This window comes from Pinus tabuliformis, chromosome Q, assembly GCF_031772625.1.
Source record: "Pinus tabuliformis cultivar Carrire ecotype Pingquan chromosome Q, CPIR1, whole genome shotgun sequence".
Lineage (NCBI taxonomy): Eukaryota > Viridiplantae > Streptophyta > Pinopsida > Pinales > Pinaceae > Pinus > Pinus tabuliformis.
The window spans coordinates 948,902,992-948,920,496 of record NC_142296.1 but is presented as its reverse complement, the minus strand read 5'-3'; the positions used below and the strand labels follow the sequence as shown (position 1 = coordinate 948,920,496).

The window sequence follows — 17,505 nt, the reverse complement described above, 5'->3', positions numbered from 1 at the left end:
TCGGATCCCTGCTGTTCTAGTATTATCCACTCTCCCCTGGGAAGTAACTATAATAATACTCTATTTGGTTATGAAAGTTAATATTTTTTCATAAGTTTTAATCTATTTTTAGAAAGCATAAAATATTTCAAATAATAATAATATTCTATTTTCAATGTTTCAGTGAAAGTAAAACCAAATTAGTATCTAAAACTTTCCATGAAGGTCCCGGGCCCCCGCATCTACCCAACTACGAGTACCTAAAACATCTCAAAATCTATCTGTACAAAGGGGGCGATAATCACAAAATGTACGCAGGTCGTTGGCGACTTGTAAGCATTTCGTTCCCATCGATGGAGGAAAAATATGATTTTTGAAGGGGAATTACCTCAGGATCTTCAACGACACAAATCACATGTGCAAAACCCAGCGAATTTATCGTGCACACGAGGTCTTCCGATTCTCCCGGGAAGGTTGGCTAGCTATAGTATTTCAGATTGATGATTCAATGTCCGAGTCTCCCGGAGAAGTTGAAAGCGAGACGCGTTTTCTTTACTAACTATAGCATTTGAGATTGACAGCAATTCATTTGTTTCACTATATATATCTGCGAGCCCTGCACTCGCAATTTGGAGGTGGGTGGAGAAATTGATCATATGTTCCCTTATATTTCTCAATAGATCATCACAGATTTTAGATTTAATGTTTTGACCTCTGTATTTTATTGAAGGTTTAAAGCTAGGAGGAGACAGTGGAGTGGACAGAGAGGAAGAAGTATGAGTCTTTCTGGTAAAAAGGTGTTACTCACTAGTAATGGAGACGAGGTGTCCTTCAACTTAGCTCTCAATCTGGTCAAGAATGGTTGCAGGTCTATTTCTTTCTTTCTTTTGTAAAAATATCTATTTAGGCATTTGAAATTTGTAACCCTATTGATTTGGGTTTGTGTTCAACCACGGGGTGGATCCATGGAATGGAATAATGGGCCATGAAAATAGAAATGAAAATTCAAACCAGCAATATTTCGTCATATTCTTCAATTCAATTATGTTGCTGTCTATAAATCTATTTGCAAAATCCCCTCCATGGAAGGAATCCTCAGCATAATTTTTTTGGCATGATAATTGTTTTGACTTGAGATTTTTTTAATTGATATGGCAGGCTTGTGGTGGCGGGGAATGCAAGCCAGCTCTTCCGTAATGCCGCAGAAAGTTTAATGAATTGTGTGGCAGTGGACGAAGGTAGTGACAGAAAAACTGAAAAAGTGGTTCAAGTGGTTGAGATGGATTTAAATGGCAATGCCAGCGAGGCAATTGTTGATGAGGCAGTGGATAGAGCGTGGCATCTTCTGGGTCAGATAGATGCCCTGGTCAACTGCTATGCTTATGAAGGTACTATTTACATATATAGTCATTCCATAGAACAAAACATAACACAGCTTTATAGCATATCACCGTTTACAAGAGTAATTGCTCTACTGTTGCTGACAATAAAAAAATTATCTCACTGTTTCTTTGACATTTGTACAAAAGGCTAACTGTTGTTAAGTTTTTAACTAATATTTTATTATCCCTGTAAATTTTTCATCAAAACGCCTCGTCACTTAACACGGTTTGTCCTTAAAGCAAGCTTTCTGTGTATTTACATGGCACTTTTGCTCACTTGTTCCCTTACATTACATGCTTGTAGCTACTGACAACCCCCATTTTGTTTGTTTAGTAATGAGATCCTTCTTGTTTTTCTAGATGCATGAAATTTCTGTCTTTGCTTGCTGGTTTAATATTTCTAGTTGCAGATTTTTCATATTAAGCTAGCAGAAGAACGACATAAACTCCTCCAATTCAGGCATTTGACCCCATTACAAGGCACTGGTTTTGTAATTGTTATTTGAAGTCATCCAAAGAAGCCTCCCATAGCCTTTTTGGTAGGGATTGGGCTTAAAGAGTGGAGACTTAGGCTGCAGTTATAGTGGTACTTTGTCCTGTGTGTGCCGGCCTAGCAGGATTGTACGGATCTTCAACAACCCTACTAAAAGGAATGCTAACAAGACCAATCCTATTTACATTGTCTTTTTTGGTAGCTTGAACTTGGCGGGTTGCTGTCACTTTATTGCTCTAAGAAAAATTTCCCACCTTTTGAACCCATCCATCACCATTGCTTGTAGGACAGGCCTCTAGGGCGTGGCACTGAGTAGTAGGGCCAACTATTAGGTTTAACCATTAGATAGTAGTGCTAAATTTTGTTATTGGGACCTTGATATTAAAGCATTCTTTGAGAGGTTATGACATATGTACCTCATTAGTTGTTTTAAAACTCTTCCTTTGGCTTAGATGTAAACAAACTCTGTTAGGTCTTTTGACTTTGAGGTTTAGAGTTGAAGCACTTGAGTGGTTCATGATAGATAGAACTCCCTATGGATTTTGAGGTATGCTCCAAAAACTCCTAGCATGGTGTGTGTAGACTCGAGAATTCCTTCCAAATGGGACAACTTAATTGGGTAGCTTGGTTGGCTAAAAAATTTCATCCCAAGTGATAAGAACCACTAAAGTATGATGAAAAATTCAAGGGTTGCATGCAACAATGGAAACACAATGAGACTCTTCTTTAAACAAAAATTGAAAGAACCCTTTTGCTAAGCTACGAGTAGTTGTACAAAGCCGACCATGTGGCTCCTATACGTCCTTGACCCAAGCCTTGATAATAAAACTAGGTGGAATTTGCACAACAAAATCCCCAAGTAATGTGTGTCCTTTGTGGTTATCAACATATCTACCCAAAGAAATATTCACAAGAATTTCATTGGAAGGATTTTCATGACCTCATTGAAAACTTTCAAGACAAACTTTGTTGGCACTTGCATTGGAATTGTTACCCCTGGGCCCTCAGCCTACAAGGTTAACCATAGGAGAAAATTTCTCCTTTGATTCATATGTGAACTTGGACTTATGTGGAGTCAGTGCCAGTGTGGACTCATGTGGACATAGTGACTCCACAGATGAAAGCTAAATGACAACTTCACATTTGCTCTCATCTCTCAGCCTTCAACTTTTAGCTCTCAGCTCATGCCTGAGCTACTATAGATGCTCTCAGCTCACGCCCAACTCCTACATAGAATGGGTTGCTACCCATTTATAAGAGGTATGTATGCTTAATGCTTCATGTAAAAGTGATAATGGCATATGTATTAGGCATGGAGTAGTGATTATGAAGTTGAAGTGGCTGATGGAGCATGACACTTGGATGGATATTACTTGGCTTATTTCCCCATGGTGGTCATCAATTCCCTCTAGTCAAGTGTAGCTACCTTGGGGCTTTCTTTCCTTATTTAAGAGGGACATGAATAGGAGGCCTAAATAGATATAACATGTCCATATCCTTCCATACTTAACACTTTTCATTCATCCCATTATCCATTCTCCTTGCTTATGAGTTGGTAGGTGTTGGCTACCCACAAGTATATAGATACTCCTAAAAGTTGGATCTAGGGGTGGTAATGATGGGCAATAAATGAATCTCGATAAAAACGACCTGGCACTGAAAATGAGTAAATTGAAAGATTATGTAGCCTAGAAAATGTTTATGCAAGGAAGGGGTCAAAACCCATATTTGTTTTTATGCAAATTTTCAATTTCCAACAAGTTGGAAATTGTTTATTCACTTTGATTAATGATATAATACAACCTGGAAATGAAATAAACAAGAGTCTATAAGTACATACTTTTAGGATCAGAACCTTGAGTGAGGGTTTTACTTACCATCTAAAACTTGTGGCTGCAAATCATGTGGTAGACCTGTAAAACCCTTGGACAACCCCCTGAAATTACTTTAATAAGTACATACTTTTAGGATCAGAACCTTGAGTGAGGGTTTTACTTACCATCTAAAACTTGTGGCTGCAAATCATGTGGTAGACCTGTAAAACCCTTGGACAACCCCCTGAAATTACTTTAGATCAGCTTTCCTACACAACACGAGATAATTGTACCTTCCTTGGAACAAATAGGTAAGATCTGAGCATAGTGCAAGTGATAGAACTAGTTAAACAAAAAAATTTGAAGCTCAAGATAGCGAAACATTTTTGTATTTTTATATTTTATAATCCATAAAAGTGGAAAAGTTTTTGATTTTAAAATATGTGGTTGTTGTGGTGATGCTCACCTTGGCCTTGCAAATTACCCTTTTTGGTGTTGGATTGTGTTCACAACACCTTCCAACCTTGTGTTTTGGACTAAGATGAGATTGGAGTCGAATGACTAGTTACCTTCACTCTAGTCTAAGATAATGTATCAGTCCCTAAAGGAGAGATTTCCTGTTGAAATACCTTTGGCCACTATGCTGACTATGGTATTGGGAGGGATCTTGTCTTCACTGGAGAAACCCTCGATAAGGGTTAGTCTAGCAAATAGATTTTGATAACCCCAACCCAACAAAGAAAAGGTGAGCCTCCTCTTCCATGTGACTTGTAGTCCCTCAATGGATCGACCCAAGGAACTTTGTCAGATTTGATATACTTGCAAAAATGTTATAGAGCACAATCTCTACAATGGCTAAGAAGAAAATGAATAGAAAAATCAATCCACAAGACAATTGTTTGCACCAAAAAAAGTGCTTATTATGGCATTATGATCTCATTGTTCAACATCTAATGGGAGGAGGATCTAGCCTTTTATAAAAAAATTTATAGCAGCTGGTTCGATTTTCTCCCAGAACAATATTATTTGAGTTGTCATCCACATGTTGGAGACTAAGTCATTTCATAAGAAAATAATTTTTTACTTTGAAATTTGGCCATAAGAGGGGGTTGACTTGCTTAGTGAAAGAAAACAACCACTTGAGGAGGGTAAATTTTCTTAATGAGGCTTGATATCCAACATCCTTTACCCAATTATCTTGAAAACTCAACATTCCTTGACTTCTCGGTCACCTTCAATGTTCACTTGACTACCAACGACTAGATTTGACTTTCTAACGGCTAGATTGCATCAACACGTGTGGCTTGGATGGGATGTCGCCTTGCATGGATGGGTGATAAGTTAGATCTTCAATGCCATTGTTTATTTGAGGCATTTGACACATGGGCATTTTTGGAAGAAAATTTACAGAACTTTTGATGTAAATTTTGTCTCTGCATGTCAATTATGGACCTTGATTTGCCACCTTTTCCTCCCATATGTGAATTTGCAGGTGTTTTGACTAGTGCCAAAAACTACCTTATGGAGAAAACACACTACCAACTTTGTCCAACGTTTTGCTTGAGGGAGGTAGGCCTTGTCATGGGGATTCCAACAAGCTATCACATGCGCAATTTGGACCTAGGACATTACCTCTATGCCCATTGGAATCTTGCCATGTGTGAGTTGGATATGAGGTCGATTTTTGCTTGCATGGGCAATGGCCTGCTTGATTGATGGATTATGGCACTTGGATTTTGTTTGGAGCATGATTTACTTCAACTTTAATGTCAAGTTTGTCCATGCATGTCAAGGAATGACCCATTTTTGGCCTTTTTTTACCCTTGACGTGTCTAGGAGAGAGAGAAGGACCACCTACATTATTCTGAACATTATGAACCCTTGCTGATTTTTGGACTGGGGACCTTGTGCATTGGGATCCATGGTTTGCCTCGAGAATCATGAAATGCTATGAATTGTGGGACTGCCATGTTGAGAATTATAAAATGTAAATTGCACCAAGGCCAAAGAGATGCATACAAACTCTATGACACATGACCACGTGGAAAAGAGATGTGTGCTCAAGACATGGGGTGGACTAGCCCTACATAGTGTAATGACCTCTAGAAAACCATGGCTCCCCTAAATTATGTGTCCAAGTAGGTCCATTCCAAGGCCTCCAATCATATCTAGGACAAAAGGTCTTAAGAGTGGAGACTAAAATGATTGGGCATGGCTAACCATAATAGGCCTAGGATACCATCATACATAGTAATCACATGGCCTACAAGGTTGTTGGTTTTCATCTCTTTGGATTTTAGTCATCACTTGACCTATAAGGATGCTGACTCACATTTCTTTGAACTTACAATGGTGTTGTCATAAAGAAGCAAATAGTGATATTTATCCTCGTAGGTCAAGTGATGACTAGAAACCCTAGCAAAGTGAGAAGTCTACCCCCCAGTGAAAACCCATGTACACAACATTTCATAACACACTAACAATGGTTGCAATCTATTGTTAACATATAATATTATTATATTCTTGAATAAAGCTTCCTTTGGACTATTAATAAAATCATTATATAAAGGCTTTATCATAGAGGAGGGCTGCAAATGTAGCTTCCACCAACAAACCTCAAGACCAAAAAAGTGTGTGCCAGTTGTAGCTAAAAGTTTAAAACACACACTCATAGAGAGTCCAAGTCATATCATCCGTAAACATAACAACTAAAGTAACAAAGGGCATTTAACTGAGTAGATAATCACTAAACATTAGCGGCTTAGCCACACCACCTGTAAGAGAAAACTAGTTGTGGTCATCAGGGGTAGGGCTCCAACACGAAATAAGAAGGTCATATTGACATGCTAGATAGGGTTCGACTTATTGGGCAAAAGGCTTTGAGGACTTGGGCCCCTTTGAAATAGCAATGCTAGCATCAGGAAATGTTTGCCATGGCATGGCAGTCTAGGGGGAAACTTTGAGCATACTTACACCCCTCACAAACCTGCCTCCTTGATCAGTTCTTGGGTTTGTTGGGACCTAGCCATGTAGGTTGCCATGGGTGGCTAGGTGGTCTACTGGCTCTTGCAGTTCTTTTGTTTGTTTCTACATCGAAGGTATATTCTCATTCTCTGTTGTTTGATGCTTGCTTCTATACTTTCTTTGGCATGCTTGTGCCTTCTCCTAGTTTGCTTCATCTTCAATGCACATTGACTAAGGTTTTCTTCTTTCTTTGAGGCATCTCATGAGTGACTACTCCCACATTTCCAACCCTGACTCTACTCTTGGTCAACGATGAACATCAATATAGTTGTGTTCATTTTTGCAAGAAGTATTCCCGCTCATCTTGCTTCTTTTTCTAGTATGTGCAGAGGGGTGTGTTTAGGGGAGTTCTTGGCTCAACTATATGTCTGAACCCCTTGTTGATTATGGATTTGTGTTGCAATGTAGGTATGCTATAGAGAAAACTGTTGTGGAGATTGTCGTAAAATCTTCTTATAATGTCATCCACAGATGTTCTTTCTTTTATCACTTATTCTTTGCAATTGGTTTGAATCACTTGTACAAATTCATGCACCCTCCATTGTATATTTTTGTTAGCAATTTATTGTCTTCAGTTAGTTTGCTTATGTGCAAGTCTGTTGATGAACTTCTTAATCTCTGCTACAGATTACACAAGTCTCTTGTGAGTCTCTATGAAGAATCATGCCTTGACTTGTGCAAGAGTTAGTTGGTTTCTTCTAGTGTAAATCTTCAAGTAGTCCAATTTCCTCTACCGCCACTCATGAATCTCTTCCAGGCTCAGCTTGTATATACATGCATGCAATTATTCTACAGTCCCAGATCATGTACTACTGACAACTGAACTGACATTGTAGTATATGGGACTACATTATTAATAGGTACCAATAGACAACCATATAATGTACAACAAAGTAATATACAAGCATGCATATAGGAGGAGGAGAAATAGAGAGTAATTGTGGAACCAAAAACAAGTATTATTCTGTGGTCAATCAGTTATCAGCAACATACAGCTCATATCTGCATCTATATAGACAATACATTCAAGCAGGTAGTTGTAACTATTATAACTACTCATGGACCGTGGTTGGTTGATTGACTCAAATATTTAGTTGACCACATTTTCGGTCAACTCTGTGACATTTTAGTCGACTAGGCCTCTCTAACACAACCTAAGTCACCAGATTCGGCGAACAAAATCGTTGAAGTTCGAAATTCGCCGAATTTCAAAGGAAAACGAATTTAATTGTTCGAACTTAATCACGGATTTGAATTTTTTGGCGAATAAAATCGTTGAAGTTCGTTTGCAGTTCGAAAAAATTCGTTTAGGGTTGAAAAAAATTCGTTGAAGTTCGTTTTTTACGCGCGTTTTACCAAATGAACAGTCTGCGGGTTTCATTGTTTGCCGGGTTTCATTGCGCGGGTTTCATTGTTCGCTAATCGCAACTTCGCCGGAGGGTTTCATTGTCTGCAGTCCAGTCACCAGTGTACAAGTCATTGTTGCCAGTTGGGAAAGTTTCTGCCGGGAGTCTTCACTGATAGTCTGATACATTACAATTTACACCGAGCGGCTGTTAATAATTTCCAGTTTGCTGAAACTTGAAGAAACAGATTTTGGTGTTTACCAGGCTTGATGTTTATGTTGGCTAGCCAAGACTTTGGTGTGACGTTTTCAATGCATCTTTATGTGGAACTACATTTTGTCAAATTTACCATGAATTGTTTGTTTAATTTCACAATGTTGCTGCCAGCTGGAGACGTGTAAATCTTGTTTGGATTTTCCCAAAAGTCTGAGCTTTCTAAAATGCCTTTTTCACCCTGCCCAGTTCTGCTTTCAACATGATGAATACTGGAGAAGTTCACTATTGCTTGGGCAGATGAATGGAAAGAAATATGAGCTCTCATTTGTTTTATTATTTCATATCAATCAGCAGGCATATGTAAAAAGCACAATCAAGAGGTTTGGAATGTATAATTGGAAGTAAGATTAAAACTAACGTGTAAGATGTGCCACCAAAATGCTGAAGAGAAGCACAAAATGTTAGTGATTGCTTGTCAATCTATAGCCAATAGCCTCATGTATGTTATGGCTTGTAACTTCTGCCACAATCTCCTGAGGCACTGTTATTTTCAGATGAACATGGAGAATCATTACATTTAAGCATTGAACTGCTGCTGTTTTTTTAGAAACTTTTTTGGGTGTCAAATGTTAATGCATTCATTCATCTTGGAATTATGTAACTTCCAGTCATAGACTTAATGTTCAATTTAGTTGTTTTATGATTTCATAAGAAGAATACTATTATACTACATCACTGTCATATGAAAATTCTAAACTGTTATGCCAACGATCCTTTTGAAAATGCTCAACTTTTCTAGCCTCTGTTCTCTTGCTAAGCCAAAAATTATTTGAATTTGACTTTAAATTGATTTTATATATATATATATACACATTTTTTTTCGAATTTCTATATGTCGAACTTTATTGCCAAAATTTTAGTTGCCGAACTTTATTCGAATTTCATGGTCGCCGAACTTGAACTCGAACACGAACCTGGTGACTCAAAACACAACATATGTAGAGTTGGGGCTAAGGGGTACCCTTGACAAATAGACTTGAAGAGCCTGATTTATTTGGAAAAGCATATGTTGATAGCAAGATAGGCTATGGCATCTGCAAAAAAGGTTTCAATGCTGTGAATAAAGGTTGGGTCAAACCCTAGTCCTTGAAGCATTGCCAAGATGAAAGGCCATTTGACCTGGTTCTAGGATTCTGATTTACAATCATTTGAATAAGCCTTTGACCATGTCATGATTTTAATTTTATATATTGACAAATCAAACATAAGTCTTAAGACCTATTCTAACCTTGGTAACCACAACAATTTCTAATATGTGTTAATTGAGCTTTATAATTTCCAAACTAAAGTTTCACACACCTAGTGGGGTTGGACCTTTCTTTGTTAGGTGCGCTTGGGTGTATTTATCCAAAGGTATATAAATTCTGTTAACGCAGGGCTGATCTGCAATGGAAAAGACAACATATACATATAGCAGAGATGGGAAAGCAGGAGAGAGATCACTAATTTTCCCCCACAAGCCACATTTCCTACATGTAGCATAGCAAGCCTTTCCTTCATGTCACAACTGCTAATTAATTTGATATAAATACGAATAATAATAATTGTATGAGAACAACTAATGAAAGTCACCAACAGGTATGGAACCACAACTAAGGTACAGGTAAGTAAGGTTCTTCCCTAAGTGAATTGATCGCTAGAATTAGATGCTTGGAACTTTCATCAAACTTATGCAAAAAATACTTGGGAAATGCTTTATATGCACATGACTAATTTTAAGAATACTTTGTGTCATTCCACATTATTATTGTTATGTCAAGACACAATTCCAAGCATCGGAATCTAGCTTTGATATTTATTTATTTCTGTTTTATAGTATTTCTATCACTGATGCTAGTTCTTATATAGTTTTCTCGATGTTGCATATCTTGTAGTTGGCGTCTCCAAAAACTCCATGTCAATTCCAATACATTTGTCGTTGTTTTTCTTTGTTGTGTAATTACTTTGCCAAATTTTCAATAATTAGCCAATTTCTTGCATTTTTTATAGCGTTAAGCTTTTATGTTTGCTTTTTGTTTTGAGAGATGTGACCATTGGTCTTCATAGAAATGCCTTTAAGGGATTCTTGTTGTTTATTTTCTTGCATGGTATTTATGGATCATATTGCTGTGAACTTTGACCATGTCATGATTTTAATTTTTTATATTGAAAAATCAAACCTAAGTCTTAAGACCTATTCTAACCTTGGTAACTACAACAATTTCTAATATGCATAAATTGAGCTTTATAATTTCCAAACTAAAGTTTCACACACCTAGTGGGGTTGGACCTTTCTTTGTTATGTGCGCTTGGGTGTATTTATCCAAAGGTATATAAATTCTGTTAACGCAGGGCTGGTCTGCTTTGGAAAAGGCAACATATACATATAGCAGAGATGGGAAAGCAGGAGAGAGATCACTAATTTTCCCCCACAAGTCACATTTCCTACATGTAGCATAGCAAGCCTTTCCTTCATGTCACAACTGCTAATTAATTTGATATAAATACCAATAATAATAATAGTATGAGAACAACTACTGAAAGTCACCAACAGGCATGGAACCACAACTAAGGTACAGGTAAGTAAGGTTCTTCCCTAAGTGAATTGATCACTAGAATTAGATGCTTGGAACTTTCGTCAAACTTATGCAAAAAAAACTTGGGAAATGCTTTATATGCACAAGACTAATTGTAAGAATACTTTGTGTCATTCCACATTATTATTGTTATGTCAAGAACAATTCCAAGCATCTGAATCTAGCTTTGATATTTATTTATTTCTGTTTTATAGTATTTCTATCACTGATGCTAGTTCTTATATAGCTTTCTCGATGTTGCATTTCTTGTAGTTGGCGACTCCAAAAACTCCATGTCAATTCCAATACATTTGTCGTTGTTTTTCTTTGTTGTGTAATTACTTTGCCAAATTTTCAATCATTAGCCAATTTCTTGCATTTTTTTATAGCGTTAAGATTTTATGTTTGCTTTTTGTTTTGAGATATGTGACCATTGGTCTTCATGGAAATGCCTTTAAGGGATTCTTGTTGTTTACTTTCTTGCATGGTATTTATGGATCGTATTGCTCTGAACTTTGATGCATCTTTGCTAATACATAAAAAACTTACTATCAAAATTCAATGATATATTGCTAGAGCCAATTGCACATGTTATATGTTTGTTTTAGTATTTCTACTTAGCAGTCTTAACCATGTATGGGTTTGATCATGCTATATGTAAATAATGCATTGCTTCTTGCACAGGTGATATAACACCACCCCTTGATTTGACTGAAGAGGAACTGGACAAGATACTGAGAGATAATCTCAAGGTAACATGGCTTGTTTGCAAGGCAGCTGGTAAGAGGATGCGAGATTATGGAATTGGAGGTTCCTTCATACTACTGACATCAATAATTGGCACAGAAAGAGGTCTTTACCCTGGATCTGCTGCGTATGGTTCTTGTTTAGCCGGAGTGAATCATCTCTCAAGGGTATGTCCACCCTTTTTATCCATTCGCTTACTTTGTATTGTTGTTTCCTTTTGTTATTAGTGTGTTTGAATATGTTTTCTTTGTAGTCCAAAAATTAATATAAAGGTAACAATGCAATGATAGCTGTGTAGGTGATTGAGTTTCTAGTTTGGAAAAGCAAATCTGTTAGCGAGAATTAGCATCAGGGTAGAACAGACCCCACATGAATAATCTTCATTGAATGACACAATATTTACAAGGAAGTTTATTGAGTGATGCAGCACGAGGGTATAGGAATTTAATAACTAATGTCACTGAAGTTGTTTTATTACTGGGTGTCCTCATAACACATTACTATTTCACTGCACCAATCTTATTGAATGACACATAATATTTCCAAAGAAGTTTATTGAGTGATATGGCATGAGTGTATGGAAATTTAACACCTAATGTCACTGAACTTATTTGATTGTTGGGTGTCCTGATAACACATTACTATTTCACTTCACCAATATTCGAAATCTTTTTAGGTTAATTCTTTGATGACAGTACAGGTTAGATCCAATCAATCTTTGTAAATTACCACTTCTATGGACTATGAGGCCAATGCCACTTAGGAACACGTGGCTTACTAAGTGGTCAACAAAATTCCACTGCTAGATTGTTTTTGTTACTTCAGTATGCATGCAAGGAATTGGTTGACCCACCAAGTCCAGCATTAATAGGTCAAACAAAACACAAATGCAAATCAATACAGAAGTGAATCTTGAAGGTCATGCAGGAGCACCATTCAGATTATTTTTTCGGGCAAAACTTTAATGCACAAATGGTTACTGGGATGCGAAATTTTCAAGGCATAGGATTCTACTTGCTTGTTAACCTGAAGGCAATTACGTTTCCCCCCTTGCCCCCCTTCCCTGGTACTGTTACTGATACTTGTGGTACACAACTTACGTCCATTGTACCACAATTGATATTACAACCATCCTTCCAATTTTCTTTGCCAAGAACTCAATTAAACAAGGAGGGGCTTTAACATGCCTTTAAATCTTACATGAATCCTCAAATACAGTCATGGCAATGTGCAAATATGAAAGAGAGCCACAAGATAGATGAATAAAGAGAGATCAAAGAGAGGGGCAAGCTTCCAAATGCAAGAGAGAATGTCAGAATTCTAAAGCTTTGAAACCCCTCACATCACTCTAGCAAAAAGCTGAAAATTTTCTACAGCATTCAACCCTTTTGGATTCCACCAAAAGAATAGAAGTGGAAAATATATGGATATCCCTAGTTTTCCAAGCTAAGTAGATCACTGAACTCAAATCCAACAAGAACATTCTAAGCTGAGTAGACGACTGAACTCAAATCCAACAAGAAAATTCTAAAAGCAAATGCTCAAATTTCACAAGTAAAATGGGAACTCCTCACCAATAAGAAAAATTTGGTCCAATGTTGTGTATGCGTGTCCCAAGGAAGTAATTCTCTTCAGATTGCCTCCACTTTTGCCATGCATGTGCATATGTAAAACACTCGCCCTTAACTTCCTTGTGTTTACCCATAGTTGCATGTGTTTTGTTCCTGGGATTTGGGGAACATGTTCCCTCTGTTTCCTAAGCTCCAGAAGTTCTAGAACATGTAGGAAACATTCCAAAAGCACGGTGAGCAGTTCCAGGAGCTTTAGGAGCCTGGTGGGAGCTTTTGGGTGACCAGTGCACCACTCCCAATGTCATTCTCATGACATTTTGCATGTTCCTGCACTGACAACTATGATGTATTTACCATACAAATTTATGCATTTGTGTGGTCTGCACTCATTGAGTCTGAGTGGGGTCATTGATATGCAGGTTCAAAAGTTGTTTTTTTTCCAGAGATGTATGGAATCCTTCATTTTAATGGTTGTCACATCCTAAATCTGGTGGTTCCTTCCTTCTTCATCTTTTCATTTTGATTCATTGTGAATGGTCCCACGTCGATTAACATTTTCAAAGAGTCTAGTGAAACCTCTTCTAACTTAGTAGGTTAACTGGGCCTTTCCTTTTTGATCTGGTCAAAGTTCAAACTCATTTATAATAAAATATATCAATAGCTATTACAAGTAAAGGAAAATACTAAAAACTCATTTATATAGTCTGGTTGAATTCTATGTTATAATATTAATATTATACTTACAGTTTCATATTTATACTAGGTCACACATGTTTAAAGATTATTAGAGAGCTCCTAAATGCATAGAGTTCCCCCATTTTCCCCTATCTTTTATTTTACTTAATATATATTTTTGCCTCTCCCTACCTGCCATTTCCTGTAAATTTGGGCAAAACTTCTCAAGTCATTCTGGACACTCATACCTACATTTTGAATGTTTCTATGTTCTGGAAGACTGCAACATTGGTTTACCTGCAAAAGTCTTTCCTAAAAGAATGCACTCCAAAAAAATTGAAACAAGGGTACCCTTCCACAATGGATTTCTCTCTTTTTATTCTTCTTCCTCCTCCAAAACCATGTGGGAACATGCATGTCGAGTTGAGGACAAGTTGCAACATGCTTTTGTGATGTGCTCTCTTCCTATTTCACCTCTTTTCTCTTTTTATTTTCCTTTCATTTTATTTTTACTCTCTTTCATACTTTGCTTCTACCCAAACTAATGTTTCTTACTAAATTTAATTTGGCACATGCTCATTTCTTTCCCAACTTTATCATAAATACATATTAAAATTAATATTGCACTTATACACACAAAAACCGACACCCCCTTTTACTTATAAAAGGTGCAAGTATCAGTTTCCAATTTAAATCACCCCCTTATATATAAGACAACTAACCACTAGGTTCACAACCTTGGTTATCACTAACCATTTAGTCACTTAAGCTTATAGTTTGACAAGAAATTAACTAGACTCTAGAATACTCCCCTAGTGTGTTATTTCACCCCCTTTTTTTGGGGTCATTTCCATCTAACTTTTCATCTATCAAGGTGTGCTAAGTGTGGGAGGACGCAGTATATGCTAAGGCAATGGTATCAACCTTTAGAAAGAGGCAAACAATCATAGCGAAATTCCAAAGGGGTCAAGCATCAAATTCGGTCCTAAATAAAGAAGTGCACAGCAAAAAAATGTTCCAATCGGCACAACAGGATTTTTTTAAGGAGAAGATCACCTATGCTTCTGTGCAAACCCTGTCCTAGGAAGTTGGCAAAGGTTCACTCAACAAGGCCACACGGGCTTCTTGTTTCTCTGAAAAACTGATATTTGCTTATTTCTTAAGGAAAAATTACACTCCTTGTTTCCTACATTTCTCATCTCTCCAAACTCCAACAACAAACACATAAAAAAAATTCCTTTCTCCTTGTATCTCCAGTGACAGAAATCTATTTTCTGCTAATCTCTCCTTTAATTATTATAAGAGGGTTTCATAACATATCTGGAGGGCAAATGTCATGCCCTCTGCTCCAAAAATTGTCTTTAAACAGTAGCTAAATGTTTTCTTCAATGTCTACAATTATTTCAATAATTCCAACAATCTGCAATATGTTGAATGCAAATAAAAAATGATCTCTATATGCCTACCGTCTCTCAATTGCAGGTGAGATAAGATATATTGGTTGCTACCTGGGTTTGTTGCTGTTGAATTCATGTGCTTGTATTAATCATTTTGGGTGCCTACTATGTGCTTGTACACATTTGCGTGTGATATCTGTTGTGTCAAGTCGGTTTTACTGCTATTGGTTTTGAACAATCTTGTCACTCAAGAATCATTTTTAGATCACCTGTGTTAGATTTTGGGCACTAGACTCAATGCACACACACACCAGATCTCGTAACAACTTCCTATTAAATTTACACAACTAATGAACTGAAATACACTGGTGTCTATCCAAAAGCAAATTTAGCACAATGGAACATATAAAATCAGCAATTAGATCATGCACAGTAAAAATACTACACACAAGTTTTGCCCAATCGATGGTTCTTCATTAAGCTCTTCTCAGAACCTACTCGGGATCCCTTACTAGGATAATGGCTTTTGAGGAAATTACATATATAGCAATTATGCTAGATCTGATCCAGTTAATCAAGCCCTAGAGCCATCCTCGATCTAGCTGATCTGGATCTCGTTTGTTGCTCTGTGATCTTTCCTTGGACTCGACACAACTGAGTGTCTCACTCACAGCAAACCCGCAATATTACTCATGCAGATCTCTTGCTTACTTGAGAGAATCTCTCTCTCAATGTCTCATGCCCCTGCATGTCTGTGTGCTCTTAGCCCTCTTGGGCACACAATGCTCTCTTTCGAACCACCTCCCACATGCCCTCTCTGCCCTTAATAGATATGAGGCCTGCTTGACCTTCTCCACAAGATGCTCTCTTGCTAACCACAAGAATGAATCACTCACCCCTGTACTTAAACTTTTCCAAAGTGTGGCAGATGATCTACTATGGAAATTTTACATAGACTTGATAACACTAGGACTCACGTAAGGCCTTACCATCGAGCCCCACTCTAGCTTTGGGGTATGTGTGGGAGAAAAACTCTGCCGATTATTTGGGTTCAGAAATGCGAATAATTGGCGGAGGGTAAAAACCGCCCCAGAGTGAAACTCTTTAGCAAGGAATCAAAGGCTTAGCTAGATGTTTTTACATGGCTTCCTTGTCATACTAAAATCATGTTTACAATAATGGCCCACAGGGCTGCAGAATTTGCATTACAATTTTGACAGAATCACTGAAATATGATGATGATCTTTGGCTGCTTGACTGCTCGAACATGATGGAATGCTTCGAAAAAATGTATGCTGCTATAGTGTAGTTGACATAGAGTGGTCAACAAACTTAAAATGCATTACAGAAAATATTAGCTTTCTTTGAAGCTTCTATTTTTCCCTCTGCATGTCAGTTCTGTCACCATGATATATGACAAAAGCAATGTATTGTATATCTAATATTTATGGTGCTATTGTTGCCTTCTATCCTCATTTCTAATATGCCAATTAACCTTGAAAACCATTTTTGTTTTCTACTGTAATTCAGGCTTTGGCAATGGAGCTAGGAAAGTATAAGATCAGAGTGAATGCAGTTGCTCGTGGACTACACAAGTCTGATGCTTTTATTAAGACAGTCAGTGAGGAGAAGCAGCAGAAATCAGTGAAAGATATAGTACCATTACAAAGATGGCTTGATGTACAAAATGACCTTACTTCAATGGTCTTGTATTTAGTGAGCGATGATTCTTCTTTCACGACTGGCATTGTTATTTTTGTTGATGGAGGCCAGTCAATAGTAAGGCCTCGTATGCGTTCATATATGTAAGATGGAAGGCTTGATGAAAAACCGTCAGTAAAGTATTCCGAAATTTCAATTAAGCCACTTAAATTTCTATAGCTTATCCAGCTATTTAGTTATATTAACATTGTTAGGATAAAAACCAAGGAAAAATGGTCATTAAGAGATGTTATTCTTGTCATGCTTTGTGCTGGTGAATCAACTTATGATTGTCTTAGCAATTCATTGAAGTTTTCATTCTATTGTGTATGCACATTCCTGCATATTCATACTTGTTGGCAACCATGACGGAATAGTTACTGTTGATTTGGATGCAATATTTGTTGTATTTGATTCAATTTCATCTGTTTTTCTGAGTTGCTTAATCTCTGCTATAGTTGTAACACATGTAAAACATGCAACATTGTTGCCTAGTATTTGTGATCACCTTAATGTGCTTCATAAGTCTATCCATCATTTGAAAC

The 17,505-nt window shown here is 37.2% G+C and overlaps 1 protein-coding gene across 1 annotated transcript; it reads left to right on the top strand.

Annotated features, from left to right (window-relative positions):
• The first annotated feature begins 219 nt into the window (after positions 1 to 219).
• Positions 220 to 17,283, top strand: LOC149222628 (NAD(P)-binding Rossmann-fold superfamily protein). Its single transcript, XM_089385527.1, has 5 exons — positions 220 to 614; positions 710 to 847; positions 1,138 to 1,367; positions 11,554 to 11,783; positions 16,790 to 17,283. The coding sequence occupies exons 2-5, from the start codon at positions 756 to 758 to the stop codon at positions 17,066 to 17,068; spliced, it is 831 nt and encodes a 276-aa protein (XP_089241653.1). The 5' UTR covers positions 220 to 614; positions 710 to 755; the 3' UTR covers positions 17,069 to 17,283.
• The last annotated feature ends 222 nt before the right edge of the window (positions 17,284 to 17,505 follow it).

Excerpts from the sequence above, each read along its gene's own strand:
- LOC149222628 (XM_089385527.1), top strand. The coding sequence starts at position 756 with ATGAGTCTTTCTGGTAAAAAGGTGTTACTCACTAGTAATGGAGACGAG. Across the intron at positions 848-1,137 it reads CTGGTCAAGAATGGTTGCAG|GCTTGTGGTGGCGGGGAATG; the intron begins GTCTATTTCTTT and ends TTGATATGGCAG. Across the intron at positions 11,784-16,789 it reads GAGTGAATCATCTCTCAAGG|GCTTTGGCAATGGAGCTAGG; the intron begins GTATGTCCACCC and ends ACTGTAATTCAG.